This window comes from Alligator sinensis, unplaced genomic scaffold, assembly GCF_000455745.1.
Source record: "Alligator sinensis unplaced genomic scaffold, ASM45574v1 scaffold735_1, whole genome shotgun sequence".
Classification (NCBI taxonomy): domain Eukaryota; kingdom Metazoa; phylum Chordata; order Crocodylia; family Alligatoridae; genus Alligator; species Alligator sinensis.
In genome coordinates this window covers 82,597-102,842 of record NW_005842639.1, presented here as the reverse complement: position 1 = coordinate 102,842, position 20,246 = coordinate 82,597, and the positions used below count along the sequence as shown (strand labels likewise).

General features: G+C 61.6%; 4 protein-coding genes across 4 annotated transcripts in view; 1 reads left to right on the top strand and 3 right to left on the bottom strand.

Moving 5' to 3' along the window:
- The window catches only part of ANKRD35 (ankyrin repeat domain 35), a 14,130-nt gene extending 10,808 nt beyond the window's left edge, over positions 1 to 3,322 (bottom strand). Inside the window, 3 exon segments of the mRNA XM_025215305.1 lie at positions 1 to 45; positions 453 to 583; positions 2,870 to 3,322. The exon segment at positions 1 to 45 is cut by the window's left edge and continues 77 nt beyond it. Coding sequence (XP_025071090.1) covers positions 1 to 45; positions 453 to 583; positions 2,870 to 2,908 — 215 coding nt within the window. The 5' untranslated portion in view covers positions 2,909 to 3,322.
- Positions 3,323 to 5,257: 1,935 nt separating this feature from the next.
- RXFP4 (relaxin family peptide/INSL5 receptor 4) lies at positions 5,258 to 6,457 on the top strand. Its single transcript, XM_014524602.1, has one exon. The coding sequence runs from the start codon at positions 5,258 to 5,260 to the stop codon at positions 6,455 to 6,457; it is 1,200 nt and encodes a 399-aa protein (XP_014380088.1).
- A 3,961-nt stretch (positions 6,458 to 10,418) lies between these two features.
- LOC102388635 (tyrosine-protein kinase Fes/Fps-like) lies at positions 10,419 to 14,810 on the bottom strand. Its single transcript, XM_006033509.1, has 10 exons — positions 14,736 to 14,810; positions 14,420 to 14,632; positions 13,850 to 13,978; positions 13,661 to 13,714; positions 11,930 to 12,048; positions 11,626 to 11,720; positions 11,344 to 11,467; positions 11,086 to 11,225; positions 10,753 to 10,875; positions 10,419 to 10,561 (listed from the first exon to the last, which is right to left on the bottom strand). Exons 1-10 carry the CDS (start codon positions 14,808 to 14,810, stop codon positions 10,419 to 10,421), a joined length of 1,215 nt encoding a protein of 404 aa, XP_006033571.1.
- A 1,048-nt stretch (positions 14,811 to 15,858) lies between these two features.
- ARHGEF2 (Rho/Rac guanine nucleotide exchange factor 2) overlaps positions 15,859 to 20,246 on the bottom strand; it is a 61,985-nt gene continuing 57,597 nt past the window's right edge. The window contains exons 20-27 of the mRNA XM_025215281.1: positions 20,145 to 20,238; positions 19,669 to 19,770; positions 19,266 to 19,333; positions 18,948 to 18,989; positions 18,732 to 18,782; positions 17,735 to 18,133; positions 16,969 to 17,149; positions 15,859 to 16,878 (exon numbers count right to left, since the gene is read on the bottom strand). Coding sequence (XP_025071066.1) covers positions 16,793 to 16,878; positions 16,969 to 17,149; positions 17,735 to 18,133; positions 18,732 to 18,782; positions 18,948 to 18,989; positions 19,266 to 19,333; positions 19,669 to 19,770; positions 20,145 to 20,238 — 1,023 coding nt within the window. The 3' untranslated portion in view covers positions 15,859 to 16,792. The remainder of the gene's footprint in view (positions 16,879 to 16,968; positions 17,150 to 17,734; positions 18,134 to 18,731; positions 18,783 to 18,947; positions 18,990 to 19,265; positions 19,334 to 19,668; positions 19,771 to 20,144; positions 20,239 to 20,246) is intronic.

The following is a 20,246-nucleotide window of genomic DNA, read 5'->3' as shown; positions in this document are numbered from 1 at the left end:
AGGCTCAAGCACTAGGTGAGGCCCTGGGAGGCTGCGACGTGGAACCTGTGGAGAAGCAGATCTGCAGGCATGAACGGGCGCCTGGTACCAGAAACCACTCCAGGGTCCGTGCTGCTGGGAATGGGCAGAGGGGGTGGTGGGACAAGCCCCAGGGCTCAGGACATCTGGGCTCTATTTCTGCCTTGAACAGGAGAGTGGCAGCTAGCAATGGGGAGCCAGGACTCCTGGGTCCATTTCTGCCTTGGGAATAGGAGCAAGGGGTAGGGGTCCAACCAGAGTCCACGGAGCCAGGACTCCTGGGTTCTCCTCCTTGCCTTGGCTGGCGTATCTAGCAGCAGCAAGAGCCTCTGTTGGGCTGTGGATTTATCAGAGGTGAGGCTCTATGTCTATAGCAAGATGCCTGGACCCCATCCCCACTCCCAGCAACAAGGAGGACAGGAAACCGTACATACGCAGACTGGCCCAGGGCATTGAGCTTGGTGGGTCTTGCTGTCTTCCTGGCAGCCAGGCTGGCCACTCGGACCACGTCCCCCTTCTCCACGGCCTCAAGAAGCTTCTGGTCATGCTTGTTCCAGCTCTCTACCTGCAACAGAGATGGGAGGGTCAGCCCGGGGCCAGGCAGAATCTGGGTTAAACACAGGAGCCCCCCAGCCTTGGCTTTAAAACTGGGCTCATCTGGATATGACTGGGGACAAGTGCCGCCTCTCTGTGCCTCAGTTTCCCCGCCACTGCTAAAACCAGGGGGTGATGGAGGCAGGTGAGGATTCTATGTCCTGGTGTGGTCAAACCATAATCTCTCACAGTCAACATGCAAATCCCACCCCCCCCACCCAAATATCTGCTTGAAATTGCTGCGCATATCACATGCAAAAAAATACAGTAAGAACAGTTTCTGTCACATAAGAGGCAAGAATGCAAGTAAAATCTGCCTGGACTCAGGGAGCACAGCGATGAGCAGTAATCACCCTCACTGCCACTATTCAGTGACTTATTACAAGGAGATTTTTTTCCCATCATTTTGTCTTTCAAATGCAAGGTATTTTATTCCCAGGCATGTTATATGCTAGAAAATATGGTATCCAGAGAGGGTGCAAAGCAAATACGGAGCTGCAAGAGCTCTCAGCCAGCCTGGACCTGAGACCCGTGGCCAAGTAGGGCAGGGAAACCAGGCATCCGGGGGCACAGGTCCTGTCCTGTACCCCCAGCTGGAGCTCTGCCATCCCCCACACGTGACTCCACGCCCTGCATGCGTGTGGGGGTGGTAGCTGTTGCACAAGGGGGTTGCTTCAGTTCCCATTATGCAGTGAGCCCCGGGGGGTGATCCTTGCCACTGGCTGGGCCAGGGGAGGCATCACTGCTTCCTGGCTCCACCACCCAGGCCAGCCCATCTGGAAGGGCCTGGCAGTGTTGTCTAATGGTTAAAGCAGCAGGTTGCCCAGGGAGGGAGGCCCAGGGGTTGGAGCTGGCGGACTTGGCATCAGGACTCAGTTTTACAAGGCCACACAGATTCCTGGGTTCCCAACTCCCAGCGTGAACACAAGGGAGTCACCACCCTGACCCATGCCTCACTTTCCCTTTCTGTATAATGGGAGCAATGGTTCCACTGCTGCCCTGATGACAGGCTGTTGGGCGCATGGAGACACAATGGCTATTCCCCAGCCTCTGCTCCCGGTGCCAAGTGAATGGGGGATGCAGCCCCCCAGTTGCCTGCAACCTGAGAAAGCACAATCTCCTTCCACTCTCTGGCAGTGGAGAATCCCCTGCCTCTTGGCTATATAGGGCTTAGGACACATAGGTCTGCAGGTCTGAGTCCAGCCAGCAGGGGGCAGGAGGACACGCAGGCCCTTCCAATGCATCGTGACATGTTCCATGGCAAGGCAAAGCCTCACTGCAGGACCCAGAGGCTCGTTATTACTATGGATGCCAGGAAAGAGGTGAGACCAGAGGCTAGCACACCTGTCCGGATGTGCAGGGAGGGGGCAGGGAGGGGAGGAGGAACAGCCCCTCTGGATTGACGCACTCGCGTCCCTGGCTCCTCCAGCACAGCCTTGGCCCCAGGGGTCTGGTCCCGGCTTTGCGACATCGCCTGCCTGCATAATAAAGCAGCCCTGCCGGTCCGGCCCGTCGGGTTGGGATGCCTCCTGCTCCCCTCCCTCCCATGGGCGCCAGCCTTAGAGCTCAGGTGGCTTTGAGGGAGAGGGCTGCACCCCAAAATCCCCCTGCCATCCTGGGGATCCTGGCCCCGACCCCCCTTGCCCCACCTGCTCTAAGCCCCAAAGGTTGTGTGGTCCAGTCCTTGCAGAGGCACCATGTGCTGGTGCCCACCCTGCCCTTCCCAAGCACCAAGCTGGGGGCACTAGCTCAGCCCATAGACCTGGGGGAAGAGAGAGGCAGCATTTCACCTTCCAGAGGGGGGAAACTGAGGCACAGGGGAGACTAAGTGACTCACCCAAGGCCACCCAGGAAAACAGTAGCACAACAGGATCCCCGACTTCCCCAACCTGTGCCCTAACCACTGGGATATCCTTCCTCCTCCACCCCCACAGCCCCAGACACACACAAGCCCATGCCGTCCTCAGCCTGGGTAGCTCTCACCCTGCTCTGCAGAGACCCCACTGTCCTCTATGGCTTGGCCAGTATGCCAGCCAGAGCCTTATACTGGGAACCAGTGCTGCACCTGTGCCTTCTGCCATCAACCCAGGACTACCCCCTCCTCTCCCAGTTAGCAGGGCAGACTAGTCACCCATGGGCAGGGAGCAGACTCCAGTACCAGGATAATCCTTTTGCTATAGAGTGGCACCACACTGGGGCATGGTGCCTCCTGTTGGGGTGACCCCTGGGAGATAGACCTGGGCGCAGCATCACTCACCGCCACCTGCGAGCTGGAACAGGAGAACATCTTCTTCATGCTGCCAGGTCCAGACAGGCACCGACACGTGGGGGGCTCATACGAGGACCCCAGGGCCGAGAGGCCTGGCAAGGATCCCCGGCCGGGAGGTGGCAGGGGGAAGGACAGCCATGAAGCGGTGCCCCAGAGGCTGCCAAGTGGGGAGAGGTGTGTGCAGCATCAGGGTGGCGCCAAGAGCTCAGCCCTCCGTGTCCCCTCCCTCTGCCTCCCTGCATCTGCTGCTGGCTCTGGGCCCAGCCTGGGCTTGGCCACAGCAGGAGCTCCCAGGGTGCTGGAGTGGGGGGGAAGGGAGGGATGCTTCCTGCCTGCCCCCCAAGCCAGACCCAGCAGAGACTGCACTTGAGCAGAGCTGGGGGGTCCTGCTACATCCCTGCAGCTGAGGAAGGCCTGCGGGGGCATGCAGACACAAGCACAACTCTGTGCAACATTCAGCCAGGCCCCCAGTCCCCGGCCACCCCCCAACCCCTATCCCACGGCTTTCTGCAAGCTCCATCCTGCCACGACTCGGCTCTCACGACCCGTCACTGCCTCTGGGTCCCATCCTGCATCTCAGCTGCTCCCCCGTGGGTTTGGGGCAGGAAGAGATGCTGATGCTGTGTAGGTGCTGGAGCAGGGCCTGGATAAGGACACCCCCCCGCCCCCCGGAGTCATGGACAACCTGGGCTGTTAATGACATCCAGGCTGATCTCCTGTGGCTAGGGCTGGATTTCCACCCGCCCGGCACCTCCAGCATGTGCTGTTGGCACAGATGGCCGCGCCCGCTGCTGAAATGCAGCCACTTCTGAGGTGTGGCATGGCAGCACGCAACAGCGTCACAAGATGAAGGAAAAGCCTGTGCTTGCTGGCAGCGGCAGGGGAGAGACGAAGGGGGTAAGGGCAGGAAGGGATTGACTCGATGTCCAAACACAGGCTCCAGGGCAGTCAGTAGGGACCAGGAGAATCAGAGAATTGCAGCACCAGCACCCCCTGCTGCCAGGTTGGGGCATCACGCCAGGGCTGGCTAGGAGAAACCCTGAGCTCCTAAAGCATCTACGACCAAGGGAAACATCCCCCCTGCATCAAGGGACACTGCCCCAGGGGCACAAAACTTCATCCCCACAGCTCCTGGTTGGGCACCCCATCCCAGCACAGCCAGCCTCCTCGGGATGCAGCAGAGGGTCCTCTCAGACACTCCCTCCCAGGGGAGATGAGACCCCTCAGGGGATAGACCCAAGCCCGATGGGAACAGGGACACAGCAAGCCGTTCCCTGAACTCCCCCCATGTGCAAGAGTCAGCTGCCCTGGCTGAGCCCAGAGCGGGGCTGTCCATGTCACCCAGAACCAGGCGTCCAGGGGTGGGGGGTTACATGGATCAGACTAAAGCTGAATCCCGGAGATGCAGACAGATGTGACTCTGGGATGTGCTGCGGGGGGACGTCACCTCGTTTCTTTGCCATTGACTTAGCCAGATTCACCGAGGGGGTAGGCTCATGCTTGGAGGAGAGGGATGTCGGTAGCTACTGAGCATGGGAGTGAGGGGCACGGCCTCTGCATCACAGCCTCTTAGACCGTCAATGCTGGAGGCTGCAGGGCAGAGGAACAGGGGGAAACCCTGCTCAGACCAAGTCACTCTCCCTTCTGCCACCAGAGCCTGGGCAAGACGGACCTACGTCTTGGCACATGGCAGCTCTTATGCTCTTATGACTTTCAGAGACCAAAAATGCAGCGACATCTCCCCCCAACAGCAATGAACCGTGGTCACAGCTTCTGTCCCATGAACTCCCCTGGGGCACGGGTCTGGCCATGATGTCCCTGGAAGGCAGCGACTCTGGTAATGGGTACGTACAGTGCCTAGCACAGCATGTCTGTTTCCTGCTGGCAATCCCTGGGTGCAAAGACAGCCTTGGCCCCATGTGGGCAGCAGCTTGGGGATCCCGGCAGGGTCCGATTGGGGCATTTACTGGTGAACAAGCCTCTCGGACCTCTGCGGGGGCAAGATGCTACCCGTGCCACACAGCTACAGGGGCCCTGCCCTCCTCCTACCTGGCTTGCCCGCCTGCTTTATAGCCGGGCCTTGACATTTGCCCCAGATAAGCATTAGATAAACATCTGAACAGATTGTTCGGGGGGGGGGAATCACCTGCGCGGCCCCTCCCGCGGGCCCAGCCCCTTGATAAGGCCAGGGCTGGCCGGGGCTGTCCTGCCTTCGAGCAAGCTGTGGCTGGGATCCTGCTGGGGATCCTGCTCTGGGAGAGGAGATGCAGGAGCCCTGACCCTCACCCAGGAGACAGGATCCACCCCCTGGATCACGCCGGCTTAGAGGTGAGCTAAGGATTGTGCGCTCGGCGCTGTACATCTCAGCCGGGAAGCATGCCAGCGGGTGGGACTCAGGAGTCTGGCTGGCTCAACAGCTCCAGGAACGGCTCCCTCCCGGGCGCCTGGGACCTGAGCGATGAAGGCGCGCTACCGGCTGATGGCATCTGGGCCCTGCGGCTGCTGGTCTCTGGGGTGTACTCGGCCGTGTGCGGTGCGGGGCTGCTGGGCAATGGGCTGGTGCTCTACCTGCTGCAGGCGCGCCAGGCCCGGCCGGGTCCTGCCATCGACGTCTTCGTCTTCAGCCTGGCGCTGGCCGACTTCCACTTTGCCCTGACGCTGCCTTTCTGGGCCGTGGAGACGGCGCTGGACTTCCGGTGGCCTTTCGGCCCGGCCATGTGCAAGCTGGTCCTCACCCTCACCATTCTCAGCGTCTACGCCAACGCCTTCCTCCTCACCGCCATGAGCGTAGCCCGCTACTGCTCCGTGGCCTCGGCCGTCAGGCCCGGCCACAAGCTGACGCCCGCTGTGGCCCGCTGGATCTCTGCCGGCCTGTGGGCGGCTGCCGCGGGGGCCACGGCACCCACCACGGTTTTCGCCACAGTGGCAGAGGTGGCCGGGGAGCGGCTCTGCTTGCTCAAGTTCCCCAGCCCACGCTGGTTGGGTCTCTACCACCTCCAGAAGGTGCTCCTGGCCTTTGTCGGGCCGCTGACTGCCATCTCTGTCTCCTACCTGCTGCTCCTCGGCTTCCTCCGGCGGCACCGTGTCGGTGCCCGGGATCACTGCGGGCACCGGGACCGCGTGGCCGCTTCGGTGCGGCTGATGGTGGCTGCCTTCTTCGTGTGCTGGTTCCCCAACCAGGCCGTGACCTTCTGGGGGGCGCTGGTCAAGCTGCAGGCTGTGCCATGGAACAGCAGCTTCTACATGCTGCACACCTACATCCCCCCCCTCACCACGTGCCTGGCGCACAGCAGCAGCTGCCTCAACCCCGTGCTCTACTGCCTCATGCGCCGGGAATTTCGGCAGGCGCTGAAGGAGGTCAGCGGGAAGCTGCTGGCCATGCCCACCTGCCTCTGTTGCCCACGGGAGGAGCAGCCGCCAGTTGCCGTGCTCCTGAGCCCGCGGGACAGCCCCAGTGGCGCCGTGCTAGGGGCCGAGAAGGGGTACACCTTGATGTCCACCAGCACCACCGCCCTGGATCCCAGAGCCAGGGACAATGCCCAGCCTGGGGAAGCAGGGATGGGAGCCGCTGAGTGAAAGCCCAGGACCGGGTGGAGGACGCTGGGTGCTCCTGGCATTGCCCATGCCAGGAGTTGTTGCCCACGCTGCTGGCATCTAGCCAGCCGTGGGTTCTTGGCATCTCCAGCCAGCCGTCCGGCGATGTCCCAGCTCCTAAAGGCCTGGGCAGGTTTCTTTTGCTTGGATTCTCCTCCTTCCAGCTGCCTCAGGAAGGGCAAAGCATCTCTCAATCTGGGCCGTGTCCCCACAGCACCAGCTCCAAGCCCCCAGCCCATGCCAGCCTCAGCAATGCTGCATGGCACCACCGCTGAGCGCAGGCGAAGGAGGGTCTTCCCTGCAAATGGACACATCCCTTGGCCCCTCAGCCCGCACTGACTGCAGAGACCTGGCAGGCTCAGTGCACAGGAGCCGGGCTGGAAATCCAGGTGGGTTGGTTGCTCTGTAGTTACCACCTCCGCAGGGACGCAGCCTAGATCTGGAGCATAGTCCAACAGGCCGGCTTCCCAGCTCGCGGGCTCCCACAAGTACCGATGGACTCCAAACAGTCTCAAAGTCTAAACCTGGGTGGGACTGCGGCTTGCGCAGCCCGTAGCAGAGCAGAGATTAATGAGAGACTGTGCAGGGCCCTGGCATGTGGTTCATCCTCGCGCTCCTGCGTGCTTGGGAACGCAGCGTCCTCACGCCAAGGACAGGCATGCAGCCAGACTCCTTTGGTGGCACGTTGGCACCCGTGGGGTTAAACTGCTGCCCTCTGAGAGCTACTGAAGTCCAACAGGACCGTGCATGGGAGAGGGAGAACAGGGCAGAAGTTTGGGTTGATTTCCCATCAAAATGGTTAAATCACGCTTCTCTAGGGATAAAGGCACTCTAATACCAGGGTGCTGCCTTCCCCCTCCCTAGTGGGCCCTCCTCCCTCTGCCCAGGTATCACAAGGGGCTCTTCCACATTAATTAACTTGTGTTAATTAAACCAGCCGCCTAGGAACCATGACGTACTTTCCTGGCCAACGTGCTCCTGGCTTTGGGACGCACCCACATGCGAGCGCAATAAAGGATCATCCATCAAGGGGGAAGTTTCAGCAGGGTGATAAGCTCTGTGGCCTGGGAAAAAACCTGTTGTCCCAGGCCGTGGTGAGGACAGATTTTCTGTTTACCCAAAGGTAATTTTTATGACAGGAAAGTGCATAGCACTGATTGCCTGGAGAAGCGGTGAGATACCAGGAGGGTAATTGCCCTGGTGCAAAGATAAAAGCAGAGACCCCATATCAATGCCTAGTGCCTCCATCAGCAGCAGGTTTGTTTCCCACCGAGATCACAGGCCCCCAAATGAATGGGCTGTTTTTTCTGCAAGCTCAGTGGGCTCAGCCGTGACCCTCAGGATCACAGCGGGCACAGCAAACCAGCGACCACTAACCCCATGCCAATGTCGCGTTAAATAGATGTGTTGTAAAACCAGCCATTGAGGGGTCCCACATCTCCTCGTGACCCACAAATGCATTGGCTGGCAGCTCCGGGATCTGGCCACGGCTAAAAGGGAACATGGTGAGCGCCATGCGAGGGCTCACGTGGGGTTTAAAGCTCCACAAAGGGGCTGGGAACATGAATTACCCCTGGGATGGGGAGAACAGGGTGCAGGGGGAAGTGGGGCTGGAGTCACGTGGTGGCCTGCACTGTTGTGGTGGGCCGAGACATTCCACCCCAGAGCTGGCTGCATTGCAAGGGTGAGAGAAGGGATTCCTCTCCGTACAGACTGCACCGGAGGAGGGGCATTACACACACATGCACACGTGCGCGCACACACACGCACACACATGCCATCCTCTTACCAACATTATTTGGCAAAGGGAATTACAGCAAGCAGCAAGGCGGGCACTAGAAGGGGTCTCAAGACACCTGGGTTCCCTCCCTGGCTCCTGCCCTTCCCACCTTGACCAAGTCACTTCTTTCCTTTGTGCCTCAGTTTCCCCCTCCCCAGACCTTCCAGGGCTGGGAGCTCTTTGCAGGACAGCCTGTGCTTCTGCCATGACCTGGGATGAGGCCCTGCCCTCAGGCAGCCTCTGGGCTCAGAGCACCCTGGGGTGGAAATAGCAGGCCGCCCTTGGCGGGTGCGGTGCTGGCCGTACCCCCAGCCAGGCTCTGTCTGGTGCTGAAGACACCCCCACCAGCAACCTCTGACATGGGGCCTCGCACCCCTAGGATAGCTCAGCCTGGGGGACAGTGCCCCATTGCCCCCACCTCCTTCCCTGCCTGCCAGTGCCATGTTGGTCACCCATGGGAGAATGAGGCTTGGTGCGCTAGGTGCTGTACATGCCCATGGCCCACCACAGGGAGCCTGCAACCTTGATCTATGAGGCTGATGCCCATTGCATAGCTGGGGAAACTGAGGCACAGAGACAAGAAGGAACTCAGGCATGGGGGAATCCTGACTCTCCTGTCCCCTGCCCTAACCACTGGGATGCCCTCCTCTGTATCCAAGAGGGGAACTAGAGGCAGCTCTTCTGGGGAAGGAAGGGCTGGGCTTCCACCTGGAGAGAACTGGGTTCAAAGCCTGGTGCTCCCACAACTCTTCCCTTATGGGGAGGCTGCCACAGCCGCAGAAACACCTCCTCCCTCCCCACCAGCCTCCATCCTGCCCCAGGGGCAAGAAGCGGGGTCCCAAACTTCACTGCTTCACCCATCCTGGCCCCTCTGTTGGCCACAGAGGCAGTGCCATGGCTGCCTGGAGCCTCCCTTCTCTGGGGGCTGCAGACTCGCGTCTCCCTGAAGCAGCCACTCAGCTCCCTCTGCAGTCACGGGGCTCCGGGTGCGGGAGATTCCAGGAGCTGAGACCCACGACCCCATCGGCCTTCGCTGGGAAGGGGAGAAGATGGAGCCCAGCCCCTACTCTCCAGCTGGAGAAGCATCAACTTCCCAGCAGCCCCACTCCTGGCTGGCCAGGTCAGGATTTGAACCCCGGACCCTTCCGGCAGGGGGTCCCACAGGTCACCTTCTCCATGGGTTTCACCTGCAAAAAGGGGCTGCCTCCTAGCTCTTATCTTTGTGCTGCTCCACAAAGAGCTCCCAGCCCAGGAAGAACTGGGGGGAAACTGAGGCACAGAGGGAACAAGTAGCTTGCCCTAGGTCACCTGGCTGGGAAGGGCAGGGGACTGGGCAGGAACCCAGGTGCCCCGAGACCCCTTCTTGCACCCGCCTTGCTGCTTAGGGCAATTCCCTTTGCCAAACAACACTGGTGATATGTTGTGTGTAGCTGGGGCAGGGGGACGGGGCTGCCCCTGTCCCCAGGCACTAGGACCAGCCCTGCATGGAGAACCCGCTGGATTCCTGTGGGGCCCAGAGCTTCCTTTCTCTACCTCTGGTGCCTCCAAATCCTCCCCGAGCCTGGAGCAAAGCCCTGCGAGGAGCCTGGAGGGGAGGGGACCAACCCCAGCTGGGCATAAACCAGCACAATTGCTTAATTGCCCAGTGAACGCCCTCCTGCCAGCCCCCCCTAGACAGCAGGGGCCTGGGGTATAATTGGGCTGTTCTAGTCCCTGGAGCACAATGAGTTTTAATTTCCTCCCTGCCATTTAACGAGCTGGCAGCAGGGGCTCCTTCGTGCCCAGCTGCAGTAATTACTGCCTGGCTCTTTCCGGGGGAGCTGCTTTGCCATCGCTCCAAGTGTTTGCCCCAGACAAACAGCTGCTAATGAGCCCTCCCAGCTCACCTGGGATGGCCAAGTTGGGGGGCTCTGGATCAGGGCACCCCTACTCTGCTGTGGGGGGGTTTGCCCAGGGGATTTGGGATCCACGCGGCATGGAGCAAATCACTACAGCTAGAAAGGGTCTGAGGGAGACATGATCATAGGATCAGGGGCTGGAGGCCATGCAGCTCCAAGCACGGCAGGGAGCAGCTAATGGGACCCGCATGGACTAAGGGATTTAGAGGCTTTATAGTGATTGCTCTGGGGGGGGGAGGCAGGGAGGGTCCAGCTGGGGCCATTGTCACTTGTCATCCTGCTGCAGCTGCATCAGCTCCCGGTGGATGGTGCCGAAGGAGGGTCGGAGGCTGGGCTGGGCTTCCCAGCATCGCAGCATCAGGTCACAGAGCTCTGCTGGGCAGCGTGCCGGGGTTCGCAGCCGCAGCCCTGCCCGGGCCAAGGGGGTCGGGAGGCGTCACCCCCATGATGTGCATTGGAGCAGAAAGCAGGACTGCCTGGTCCCAGCCCCCCTGGGGAGAGGGGATCGGACCAAGGCCCTGCAGGGGAGGCAGTGGCAGAGCTGGAGTCACCCCCCCCACCCCATCTCCCCACATCTGGTGCCTGGCCCAGCCACTCACCGCGCTGCGTCTGGCTCAACACCTGCTTGCTGGACAGGCCGGGGTAGGGCGCAGCCCCCAGACTGAAGATCTCCCAGAGCAGGACCCCGTAGCTCCAGGTGTCACTCTCCGTCGAGTACCGACCTGTCACAGAGAGGGCGTGAGCCCTGGTCCTGGTGCTTTGAGCCCCAGGGCGATGGGGAGGTTCAAAAAAAGAAGGGGGCCCTCAAATCTGCCACCCCTCCCTAACCCTGACCCTCCCCTCCCAGTGCCCTAGGCAGCATGCTCTACTTATGCCCGGGCCCCCTGGCAGCTCCTTCCAGCCAGAGACCATCCAGCCCCCGAGCCCTCGACCTTCACTCAGCGCCTCTGGGGCTGTCCACTTGACCGGGACATGCTTCCCGCTGCCGTTGCCCTCCTGCCACGACAGGCCGAAGTTGCTGATCTTCAGCATGTTGCCTTCCCCCAACAGGCAGTGGTGGGCAGCCAGGGCCCTGCGGGGCAAGGGGGAGGATGGAGGTACCCAGGGAGCAGGTAGGAGGGTGTTGGGGGCTGTGGGTAGTAGGGGTCTGGGGCTGTCTCCCCTTGACTGCAGCCCCCGGGGTCCTGTACCTGTGGACGCAGTGGTGGCTGGCCAGGTAGGCCATGCCAGCGGCGGCCTGAATGGCAAAGCAGAGGAGGTCCTGCACCCACAGCCGGCAGCCCTCGCAGCGGAGGAAGGACAAAAGATCCCCCCCTGGAAGGCAGGGACAGCAGCGGGGTGTACAGTCAGCAAGCCTTTCCCCAGTCAAGGCTGAATTTGAACCCACAGCCTCCTGGGCATGACTGCACGGATGCAGGGGGAGGGTGGTATTGCACCAAGCATGGCGATGAGAAGAGGGGGACCCAGCTCACCCGTCACCAGCTCCATGACAATGAAGACGGGCGGCTGGCGGGCACAGGCGCCCACAACACAGACGATGTTGGGGTGGCGGTACCGTCTCAGTGTCCTGGCAGGGGGCAGAGACACAGAAGCATCATCCACACTCATGCCTCTTGGCTGCAATGCATCTGCTGCCCCAAGCTCGGGGAGGGGGGAAAAACCCTAAGGATCCCCCCAAGATGAGCTGAGATAAAACCCGCAGCCAGAGCCCTGAGGCCTGAGATGTCAAAACTGCAGAACCCCAGTTCAGGGGCAGTCCCTCAGACCCAGGCTGACCTGGCCTGCTGAAGGAACCGGGCCTTGGTCTCTGGGCTTAGGGGCTCCCTGCAAATCTTCACGGCCACGGGGGTGTTGTCATGCAACAGGCGCCCGCTGTACACCTCCCCGAAACTGCCCTGTGGGGTGAGGGAGAGGGAGGGGAGAGATCCAAGTGGTCTGGACATGGGCAACCAGAGCAGGAAGAGAGCACGGTGGGCACTACCACGTGGGCAAACCCAGCTGGGTCCTTGCTCCCCCAGAGCCAGTTGCAGGGGGGAAAGGGCCGGACAGTGTTACCAAGGGTCAGCCACCAGACTTGGGACAGCTTTGGGTGCCCTCGGCTCCGGGCACGGCTCTGGGCACAATGGAGCCAGGCTCTGGCCAGCCAGCAGCAGTTCCTGTGCAGCCCAGGGCAAGATTTCATAGATTTTATAGACATTAGGGGCTGGAAGGGACCTCGCAAGATCATCAAGTCCAGCCCCATGCCAGAGACAGGAAGTCTGCTGGGGTCAAATGATCCCAGCAAATGCCTTTTGAATGAGTCCAGAGTAGGTGCTGGCACCACCTTTGAGGGGAGTCCAGACCTTGGACACTCAGACTGTAAACATTTTTTTCCTTATGCCAAGTCTGAATCGTCTGTCTAGAAGTTTGTTAGACCTAGTTATCCCTTGGGGAGCCCTGGTGAACAGCTGTTCTCCCAGATCCTGATACCCCCCCTTATGTACTTATAGGCAGCCACCAAGTCCCCCCTGAGCCTTTGCTTCTCCAGGCTGAAGAGTCCCAAGTCCCTCAGCCCATGAACAGCGCATGTCCCTGGAGGCGGGGGGGCACGGCAGTGGCAGGAGCATGGCGGTGGTAAGCAGGGCAGCTCCCACAGATGCCGCTGGTGCTGTCAGCAGCAGGGGTGGCGAGCGCCAACCAAGGGTTGGTGACCACCCGCAGCTGCAGCCAGCAGTGGTGGCAGCCAGCAGGGATCGCGGACCGCCTGCAGATGCCGCCACCTTTTTATAAGGCTTGCTCTCCTGGCCTTTGATCATAAAGGTGGCTCTCCTCTGTACTCTCTTGAGCTTATCCACATCCCTCCTGAAGTGGGGGGCCCAAAACTGGATGCAGTACTCCAGCGGCACCTTCACTAAGGCTGAGTAGAGCGGGAGGATGACGTCTCTGCCTTTGCTTTGCCAACTGCGGCATCACATTGGTGGCTCATATTTATCTTGTAGTCAGTCAAGACCCCCTATTTTCTTTCAGTCGCGGTGCTAGCAAGCGTAGCACTGCCGAGCCTGTAAGTATGTTGCTGGTTTTTCCTCCCAAGGCGGAGCACCCTGCACTTCTCGACATTGAATGCCATCAGGTTTTGGTCTGCTCACCTTGTGAGCCTGTCTAGGTCGGCCTGTATCCCCACCCTATCCTCCAGTGTGACCACCTTCCCCCATAGTTTAGTGTCATCTGCAAACTTTGCCAGTCGACATCTGATGCCTGAATCCAGATCAGTTATGAAGATGTTGAAGAGTACTGGCCTGAGTACTGAGCCCCGAGGGACACCATTGGTCACCTTGCGCCAAGTTGATTTGCTCCCATCAACTAATCCTCTTTGGGTCTGACCCCGGAGCCAGTTCCCACACCGCGCTCTCTCCAGCGGGGCAGATGGCAGTGGCTCAGTCACTGACAACCAGGCTCGATGCTGGAGCTGATCCCCAGACTGTTCCCCCCTTATGGAGAACCCGGCTGGGGCATTGCGGCTTCACTCACGCAGCCCAGCAGCTCCCCTAGCACCACGTCCTCCGGGCCCAGGTTCCATTTCGCCTGCAATAGAGGAAACCCTTGGATGGGTGTGATCCTGCCCCACCACCCCGAACCCTCATGATGGAGACCCTCAGCACATTTTGGCAGCCCCGGCTCTCTCCCCACCGCCCATACCCTGGCTCCAGGCCGGTTTACCTTGATCACAGGCTGGCGCAGGAGAAAGGGGCACTTCTGGGTGAGCCCCTGGTGCGACTGCAGGTAGAGATGGATCAGGGCAGGGATGCTGGGAGCGGCAGCACCCATGGGCTCCAAGCAGTACTGGCCCTGGGAGGGGGAGCACATGGGGCAGCGGGGTTGCCGTACATGAGGCCTTCAGGTCCATGGGGAATCAGAACCCAGCTACGTGTCATGAGCCCCGTACTGCTCATGAACCAAGGGCAATTCTCCTTCAGGAGGGGAAGCTGGAGGATCCATGTTCTAACCATGAAGCTCTCCCAGAGCCAGTGCCGGGCAGTGGGGCAATGGCCGTGAGACCCAGGCAGCTCCTGGCTGATTACCATCACACACACCCGCCTATCTAAGGGTCTCAGAGGGCACCTGATGGGGCCAGAGGCAGGGGCTCCTCTGGGCTGTGCAGAGTCCTGGCTGTGGGATGGGCCCCTTGACTCACAGCAGCAAATTGGCATCGCTGCTCCCATTTTACAGGTGGGCAAATTGAGGCTTGGGACTAGAACCTGGGGCTAGACCCCGCCCCCAAGCCCTTACATTGCAGCTCTGGATGATGAAGTGTCGACACTGCCCTCCAGCCATCACGGATAGGACACACTTGTCCGGCTGTCCCTGGCTTTCCCGCACCAAGAAGTCGCCCTCACCTGCCAGCAGGGCCAGAGCCTCCTGCCGGGGGATGGAGCCGTGGTACCAGTCCTGTTGGCTCAGGGGCTTCTGGGCTGCCGGGACCAGGGGCACCGGAGGGGGTAGCTTGCAGGGGTGAGGAAAGAGAGCAGAGAACGGGCAGGTCAGAGGCTTGGCCCCAGCCCAGCACCTGGCCCTGCTTGCCAGCAGCTCCTTGATCTCCCCATACCCGGATGGGCCGGAGGGGACGCAGCTGGGCATAGCGGCAGCCCCAGGCCTGCTTATGGCAGGCAGCGCAGGTCATCCTTCAGCCGCTCGCAGCGTGTACAATCCCACCCTGCAGCCTCCTGTGAATGACTGGGGGGGGGGGCACCATGACATCATTAGGGGACATTATGATGCTACAATGACTTCAGTGACATTGGATGTCACCATGGGTGACCGGGGATCCCCTGGGTCAGAGGGACAGGGAAGCCAGCAGCTTGCCAAGAGGTCTGGGTCTCCTACACCATCCCCTTTGTAACCTGCCCCCCTCCTGCCCCCAGCAGCACAGAGGTGCCTTTGCGGGGTGTCTGGAAGTCTCTGGGCCTTGGAAGCAGGATTGGGCTCCCCTGGTGCTGTGCTCCCAGCACCCCCAGAGGCCGGGCACGTGGGCAGGGCCCAGCCCCTTTGGTCTGCACTTTGCTGGCTGGGGGTGGCGGGTGGGGAAGGTACCAAGCTGCTCAGTTTTACTTCCTGGGGGCTTCTGAGGAGGAGGGGATTGAGGACCCCAGGCAGGGATCTAGGCTGGACCCTGCCTCTGCCACCACTGCCCTGCTGGGCCCTTGGGGAGTCACTTAGTGCCAAGTTTGCACAGTGGAGGTCAGCGAGGCTGTCACTACAGCCCAGGGCTGGGGCCGAGCTGCCAGAAACCCCCCTGCCCTTGCCTCCCGCATTGGGGACTGACCTCCCCTATTCAGGCTGGGGGCACGTCAAGCCAAGGACCCTGTTTTGGGGAGAGTCCAGCTGCAGGAGCCAGGAGCGTCTGTCTCTCTATCTGTCCATGCATTCATCCATCCATTGGCGCTTCCATCCATCCATCCACCCACCCACCAGAGCATCCACCCACCAGGCCATCCATCCATCTCTAAAGCCACAAGGGCCAATGCAGGGGCCGATCACTGCCCCATCTCAACCCTGCAGTCCTGCAGCCAGGACTTTCTGCCCGTCCAACCCCCTTCCCTGCTCCCCCCACAGCTTCCTCCCCATTCATCCCCATTGGTGGGAGAGACCACGGGGTCCCAGCCGAGTCCAGGGAAACGAGAGGATGTCATAGACAGTCCGGATGGAAGGAAACGGAAGCAGAGCAGGGTTTGATCCTTTAATCAGGGGTTTCCCTCTTTGTACAGTGAAATCAACAGGAAGCCAACGTGGAGCCAATCCCCGCATCCCCCAACCCCATGACGATCTAGGCATTAATTAACCCCCCAGACCCCTTTGTAGCAGCAGCTTGGGGTGGTGCTGGGGCCTCCTGCTTGGCCATGGAGTGAGGGTCTGGGGGTCCCCAGGGCTGTTGGGGGTCAAGACGCTCCCCAGGAGGCTGCTGGATCACCTTTGGGGTGCAGGGAGGGGATTCAGGACCCGGCCCCTCCCCTGCCATAAAGGGCTCCAGACTTGGTGCCAAAGGGGGGTGACGCCGGGTGCATCTACCCCCTGCCACGCTGATGCCTCCGGGCTTTTCCCCCCAGGGAAAGGGTCTCTGGGATGAGGACCGCCCCCAGCACTGAGATCCAGCCCCCTCTTACCCTTCTACATCACACTCATGAGCCTCCTGCTGCGAGGCCTTGTCGTTTCCATGAATGGGCTGCTGACACATGGGGACCTGTCCCCAGGGCCGCAGGTGCCCCATAGTGTTGGCTTTGCAGCCAGGCCCCTCCAGATTAGAGTGGACCAGCTGGAACAGCCCCCGGGGCCAATGAAAAACACCTCCCCTGCCCTGCGAACGTAATAAATAAATTAATCTGCTTGGGAGCAGGGTGGGGGACCAAATTCAGCCCCTCCCCTGTCTTCTTGCAAGGGCCGGGGGCAATGGAGCCGGGGAGCAGAGAGCGACTCAGGCCCCAGCTCAGCCCAGCCAGAACGTGGTCCCCAGGAGGGGGGGCCTGGCATTGGCGCCCCCTCCCCTTGGTCTCAGGATGGGCCCCCCAGTGCCCCGTGCAGTCCCATGCAGAGAAGCAGCTGTTGCCCTGGTGGGTCCAGGCACCAGTGCTGGTCCAGGGGGTCGGGTGGGGGGTGGCGCCCCCATCTCTAGCTGTTCGAGGGAGCCCCCTCACCATCCCGCAGCTCCTGGCTGCTCTCCACCTCCTCAGGAATGTCCTGCATCCGGGGGAAATCTGGGAGAGACAGAAGCAGCCATCAGTGCCCCCAGCCTGTGACCCCGGCTGATGCCCCCCACCCCACAAGGGGCACCTGGTGGCACTAACCTCGAGGACTGGAGGGCGGGGATGGGTGGGAGGCACCGGCCTCATCCTCGGAGAGCGGGTCTAGGTCATCATCGCCCTCCCGCAGCCGCGCTGGGGGGATCAGGAAGGTCGGCTCGTCCCGGGAGGAGCTGAAGGGGCGCGGGAATGGTGGGGACAGGCTCCCCTGGTCGCTGACGTGGCTCTGGTGGGAGGAGAAGGTGCCATGAGCAAGGAGGCGGGAGCGGGGATTGAACTGGCAGCCTCAGGTCAGCAGCAGGATGAAACCCCCACCCCAAAGCCTAGACCCCTGGTCCCCCACTTGGGGACCCAGTGAGCCTCCAGAGCTGAGACCCTCCAGGCTCATTGCGCGCCCCAGAGCTTCCACCCTGCCCCCCGCCACCCTAACCCCCCAGTTCATTGTGGGAAAAGCACTAAGACCCACCAAGCTCATTGCACACCCCAGAGATGCTGATCTGTCCCCTGCTTCCCAACCTCCCCCAGTGCATTGTGAGAAGGGGAGCTGAGACGAGCCAAACTCATGGCATACTCAGCTCTGCCCCCCAGCCGAGCCCCGCCAGAGCATTGTGGGAAGGCGAGCTTGAGACCCACAAAACTCACTGCATGCCCCTGCTCCCCAGGGCATTGTGGGAAGGGGAGCTGAGACCTTGGAGGTTCCACTCTGCTTCCCCCGGTGCACTGTGGGAAGGGGAGCTGAGACCCACAAAACTCATGGCACCCCCTTGTCCCCCCCAGCAGCCACCACAGCTCATCATGGGAGGCACAGTACCTGGGGCGGGGTGAAGCTAAGGTACAGGGCGTCCCCGGCGGGCAAGCTCCGCCGCCGAGGGTCTGGACCACGTCGGGCCCCGTCCAGCTGCCGCCGGGCCTGCTCCAGCTCCCGCTCCAGGCGCAGGCGGCTCTGCTCGCTGTCCCGCAGCCGCGTCTCCAGCAGCCCCACCTCCTGCACCTTGTCCTGGCACAGTTGGCGGCAGCGGGCCAGCTCCTCCTGCACCAGCGTGTGCTGCCGCTGCAGCAACCCCAGCTCCGTGCTGCCCCGCTCTGGTGCCCGTGGCCCTGGGGCCACCCCCTCGCCCGCCTGGGACCCCGCGCGGCTCAGGCGCTCCCGCCGCTCCAGCCCCTCCTGCAGCCGTAGCTCCAGCAGCGTGTCCTGCTGCGCCACGATGGCCTGGGGGGGAAAGTGGGGCATGAGTGGGGCGGGCCTCCAGCCCCAGCCCATAATGCATTGCTGTGGGGCACCCAGGGTGGGCTCCCCACCACCTCCAGTGCATTGTGGGAAGGAAGGCTGAGACCCACCAAACTCATGCCATACTTGCTACCCCAGTGCACTGTGGGAAGCAATGCTGAGACCTGCCAAATTCACTGCACATCCCTGTCACCTCCAGTGCATTGTGGGAAAAGAGGGTGAGACCCACCAAAATCATGGCATACCCCTGCTCCCTGTTAGCCTGCCCAGGTTGCGACCCCTGCTCCAGTCAGCATCCAGGTCCCCACCACCCCCAGCACTCCCTCCGGGACCCCCAGGTCAATGCCCCCGTGTCTAGGTGCCACCCCAGACCTTAAGCCTGGGGTCTGGAGGAGGTGGCGGGGTGAGATACGAGGGGGCTGGGAGCCTGGATGCCTAGGTTCCCCAGGAGAGGAGTGGGGCTGAGCCCGTGTCCTGCTCCTGCCTTTGTGTACCCAGGGGAGCAGCAGTGCCCGCCTTGCCCACAGTGATATGCCCAGCCCCTGTCCCATGGTGGGGCAACATTGGGGGCTGCACTGACCTGCAGGCTGTGGATGGCAGTGTAGAGTGTCACAAAATGCTGGAGCACCTCCTGGGAGGGGGGAGAGGCAGCATCAGAGAGAGGGAGCTGGGGAAACTGAGGCACAGTGCTGGGGCTTGGGGGGTGGGGGGCACGATTCCCCCATAGCCACACAGCCAGGGATAGGACCCAGGTATCTTACACCCCAGACACTGCCCTGCCCTTTCATCTCCTCACCTCCTGTGGTCCCTTCTGCTGCAGCTGGTTTCCGTTCCCATCCTGGGGGGGCACAGGGAGGTCAGGCACAACCAAGCACGGTGCTCCCCACCCCTGGTGGCTCCGCCAACTGCAGAACCCAGGGGTCCTGGCTCGCAACCCCTAAGCCGCTGCCCTGTGCCCCCAGCAAGCAGCACAATCCAGGCATCCGGGCTGAGCCAGCTGGGCTCTACAGACAGGGCCAGACCCAGCTCTGCAACTGTCCCCCTCCCATGCTGCAGATGGGGAAACTGAGGCACAGCTGCCCAAACTCACACAGCCCCCCCCACAGGGACTCACCCGGGGTGCGGTGTCATGGTCAGGCCGGCTGAAGTCGAGGGTGCCGTTGTAAGGGCCAGCTTCGCCGTCTGCAGGGGGAGCAGGTGATGAGTGGGGGGGTCATGGCCTCTCCTGGGGGGGACCCACATACTGATGCCCCCCACCCAGGGCCCCAGTGAGACTCCGGCCTCCTCCAGACCCCCTGAGTGAGTTGACAGTGACATCCCCCTGGTCCATAACATGCAGGGAACCGCCCCCACTGACCAGATCGGCCCCCTCCGCCCCACTAACTGCCCCCTCAGATCAGAAATGCCCCCTCTTAGGGGCATCTGGGGCAGGTCTCTCTTGGGGTGACTGTCCCCATCACCCCCAGCCCTCTGCTGGGGTCCTGGGGGGTTCCTGCCCCACTCCTGGGGCCACATACTGGGTGCAGTGGTGGCAGTGGGGCTGGTGCCCCCGTCGGGGTCGAACTGGCTGTGGTCCCGCTCCCGTCCAGTTCCCAAAATCAGGTCCTTGAGGCACTCCACTGTGGGCACAAAGAGGGGAGGGTGTGAGGCTGCTGAGGGGGGAGCCAGGAAGGACAGGAATCAGCTCCAGTTCAGGACACCTGGGTTCAATCCCTATCTCAGGCTCTCTGACCCTGCTTTGCTGCTTGCCTCAATTTTTCCACTTGTGAAATAGGAGCACAGAGAAAGAGCCCTACACCCAGCTGGTGTCTTTGCAGGGTCCCCGAGATGGGGTCACCCCCTGATGCGAGAGAGGCTGAAACTTCTGCCTTGGGGCTCAAACCTCCCCCATTAAAGATACCCCCGGGGGAGCAGGTGATCCCGGTGCCTTTGTTCCTTCTGGGAGACCCAATGCCAGGCTAGATGGGCAGGTGGCTGCTAACTGGGGCAGTACCTTCACGGATGGCCTCCTGGATGAGCTTCTCTCCGCGAGGCACCTCAGCCGACTCGGAGCGGAAGAGGGTGCGGGGGCCAGGGGCAGGGGCCAACTCCTCCA